The 3,107-nt window shown below is 39.3% G+C and overlaps 1 protein-coding gene across 1 annotated transcript; it reads left to right on the forward strand.

The window, feature by feature from the left end:
- Positions 1 to 565: 565 nt before the first annotated feature.
- Positions 566 to 2,811, forward strand: LOC116113960 (geraniol 8-hydroxylase-like). Its single transcript, XM_031400111.1, has 2 exons — positions 566 to 1,501; positions 2,043 to 2,811. Exons 1-2 carry the CDS (start codon positions 566 to 568, stop codon positions 2,661 to 2,663), a joined length of 1,557 nt encoding a protein of 518 aa, XP_031255971.1. The 3' UTR covers positions 2,664 to 2,811.
- The last annotated feature ends 296 nt before the right edge of the window (positions 2,812 to 3,107 follow it).

Raw genomic sequence — 3,107 nt, forward strand, 5'->3', positions numbered from 1 at the left:
AGGATCCAGAATAGGGATAAAAATATTAAGCCAAACATGCAGATAGAGTATGTATGAATATTTTCAACAGCAAAGAATACGAGTGATAGAATTAAACGTAACATACCCCTCTACACATTTATCTCATTTATATCCTTTCCCACATCGATCGGTCAGGCTAGGGGTCAAACAGATTGGGCTTGGGCTGATGATTTCTATTAGTTTGGGTGACAAATCTGGCTGGCCTGGAATCCACGAAAAACGGGCGATGCTGAAATTGACAATGAGCGAGAGAAATTTGAGACGTGGGTTACTTTCACGTTTTTAACCTTCAATTATTAAAATAAAATAAATAAGGTTAGATTAAGGGTAAAAATAGGGAATAATCAAGTTCGGGTGGGAATAAAGTAACTAACAACTTCACATCAAGACAAGAAGATCCCATTTCCAGCTCCCTCCGAACTTTTCTCACGTAAAAAAGATCCACTCTTGTCTTCACTCTCTCCATCGGCATTAAATTATTCGCCTCACTCCTCACAAAACTCAATCCCATGCTGAATTCAACATCTCATTATCCCACAACGCCATGGCCATCGTCTTAACTCTCCTTCAATCTCTTCCTTCTGATAACATTCCACTCATCATACTTTTCACTTTCTCTTCCTTTTTCGCCGTTTTCTTCCTCAAATGGAGGTTAGCAAAATGCAAGAACCCAATCCCTCCGTACCCACCTGGCCCACGTGGCGTTCCCTTACTGGGTAACCTCCCCTCTCTCGACCCGGAGCTCCACACTTACTTCATGCGCCTCGCACGCGCCTACGGCCCCGTTTACCAGCTCCGTCTTGGGAACAAAATCGGCATCGTATTGACTTCTCCTTCTTCAGCTCGCCAAGTCCTCAAAGACCACGACACCATTTTCGCCAACCGGGACGTGCCCATTACAGGTCTGGTCGCAACTCAAGGCGGGCGTGACATTGTTTGGAACCCGTATGGACCAGAGTGGAGGATGTTGAGGAAGATTTGTGTTCTCAAGATGCTTAGCAACAAAACCCTGGACTCCGTTTACGCACTCCGGCGGCGTGAGGTCCGGCAAACTGTCGGGTACATATACAGTCGGGTCGGGTCACCCGTTAACGTTGGTGAACAAATGTTTTTGACGATACTGAACGTGATTACGAACATGTTATGGGGCGGGTCCGTTCAGGGTGCGGAGAGGGCTAGTTTGGGCGCGGAATTTCGGGATTTGGTATCTGAGCTGACGGAGTTATTGGGTCAGCCGAATATATCGGACTTTTTTCCGGGTTTGGCACGGTTTGATTTTCAAGGACTGGAGAAGAAGATGCATAGGTTAGCTGGGAAATTGGATAGGATGTTTGATGGGATGATTGAACAACGGCTGAGGATTAATGGAGAGAGTGGGAAGCAAGAGAGTGAGGATTTTTTACAGTTTTTACTTGAGCAGAGGGATGGAGGTGATTCCAAGACACCTTTTACCATGACCCATGTCAAAACCTTGCTTATGGTAAGTCTTTTTTTTTAATCTTATTATTATTAGTTTATTTATTATTCCTTTAATTACTTAAATACGAATGAATAATATTAGTGATATTAAAAAGTTAACCAAATTTTTTGTCATAAATAATTTCAAATCTTAAACTATATTAATGGCGACAGGGGCGGATCCAAAGTGTATTAAACAAAAATTAAATACATTATTTCATTTAGTTTGACTTTGGCCCACCCTTAATTTTTATTGTCAAATATTAAAAAATTGTGGCCCACTCTCAATTTTAGAACTAAAAATTTTTGTTTGGCCCACCCTAATAAAGATTTCTGGATCCGCCCCTGAATGGCGATACATCTTTTGTCATAAATAATTTTTTGTAGTGATCTTTTCTGTTACAACTTGTGAAATTTGTAGCACTTTACTTACTCTAATCTGACTTTACACAGTTCATGCTAAGTTTAAATTATAGATATGATATTTTGTCTAATTTCTACCTTCTTCCTAACTGTGTAATTTTCATGACTTCTTTGACATGGGTTGGTGAATTTGTGGACAGGATATGGTGGTGGGTGGGAGCGATACATCCTCCAATGCAACCGAGTTCGCCATGGCTGAACTAATCAACAAACAAGAGGTAATGAAGAAAGCCCAACAAGAGTTAGACCAAGTAGTTGGAAAAAGCAACATAGTAGAAGAATCCCACATCCAAAAATTGCCATATTTATATGCTATAATGAAAGAGACCTTGCGTTTGCACCCCGTCCTCCCACTATTGGTTCCCCATTGCCCCTCTGAAACTTGCACCATTGACGGTTACACAATTCCGAAGGGTTCACGAGTCTTCATCAACGTGTGGGCGATTCATAGGGACCCTTCGATTTGGGAGAATCCATTGGAGTTTTATCCGGAGAGGTTCTTGAATGGGAAATGGGATTACAGTGGAAGTGACTTCAGTTATTTCCCATTTGGGTCTGGGCGAAGAATTTGTGCTGGCATAGCTATGGCGGAGAGAATGTTCATGTATTCACTGGCCACACTTTTGCATTCTTTTGATTGGAAAATGCGGGACGGAGAGAAAGTGGATCTCACTGAGAAGTTTGGGATTGTTTTGAAGTTGAAGACGTCTCTTGTGGCAATCCCAACACCAAGGTTATCTGATTCAGCACTGTATGAGTAGCCACAGAATGCGCAATTAATTGTTATCGTGAAATATTTGGAAATGTTTGACACGCGACATTGCATAACATTAAGTAAATTGTATGGCATAGTATTGTATTGTATTATTATTTATTATACCGTATGAAGTGTTATATGATGTTCGATAGAACATTACTTTATATTATTTTCATACTATAATGTATCAAATAATACTTAATACTATTTAATGCCGCATGTTAAACACACCCTTCAATTATTAATCAAGTTGATAACACTTCTCTTAAGTTTTACACCGCAAAGGACCGAGATATAAGAAAAGATTATATAAACAAATATTTTGTTATAATAATTTTGTATTATGAATAATATTATTTTATACAGAAATTTCTCGTATAAATTCACCCATATAAATTGATGTATTTTAATATGTTTGAATAATTTTAAATTAGAGGTAATTTAAACA

Source organism: Pistacia vera, unplaced genomic scaffold, assembly GCF_008641045.1.
Source record: "Pistacia vera cultivar Batoury unplaced genomic scaffold, PisVer_v2 Contig693, whole genome shotgun sequence".
Classification (NCBI taxonomy): Eukaryota; Viridiplantae; Streptophyta; class Magnoliopsida; order Sapindales; family Anacardiaceae; genus Pistacia; species Pistacia vera.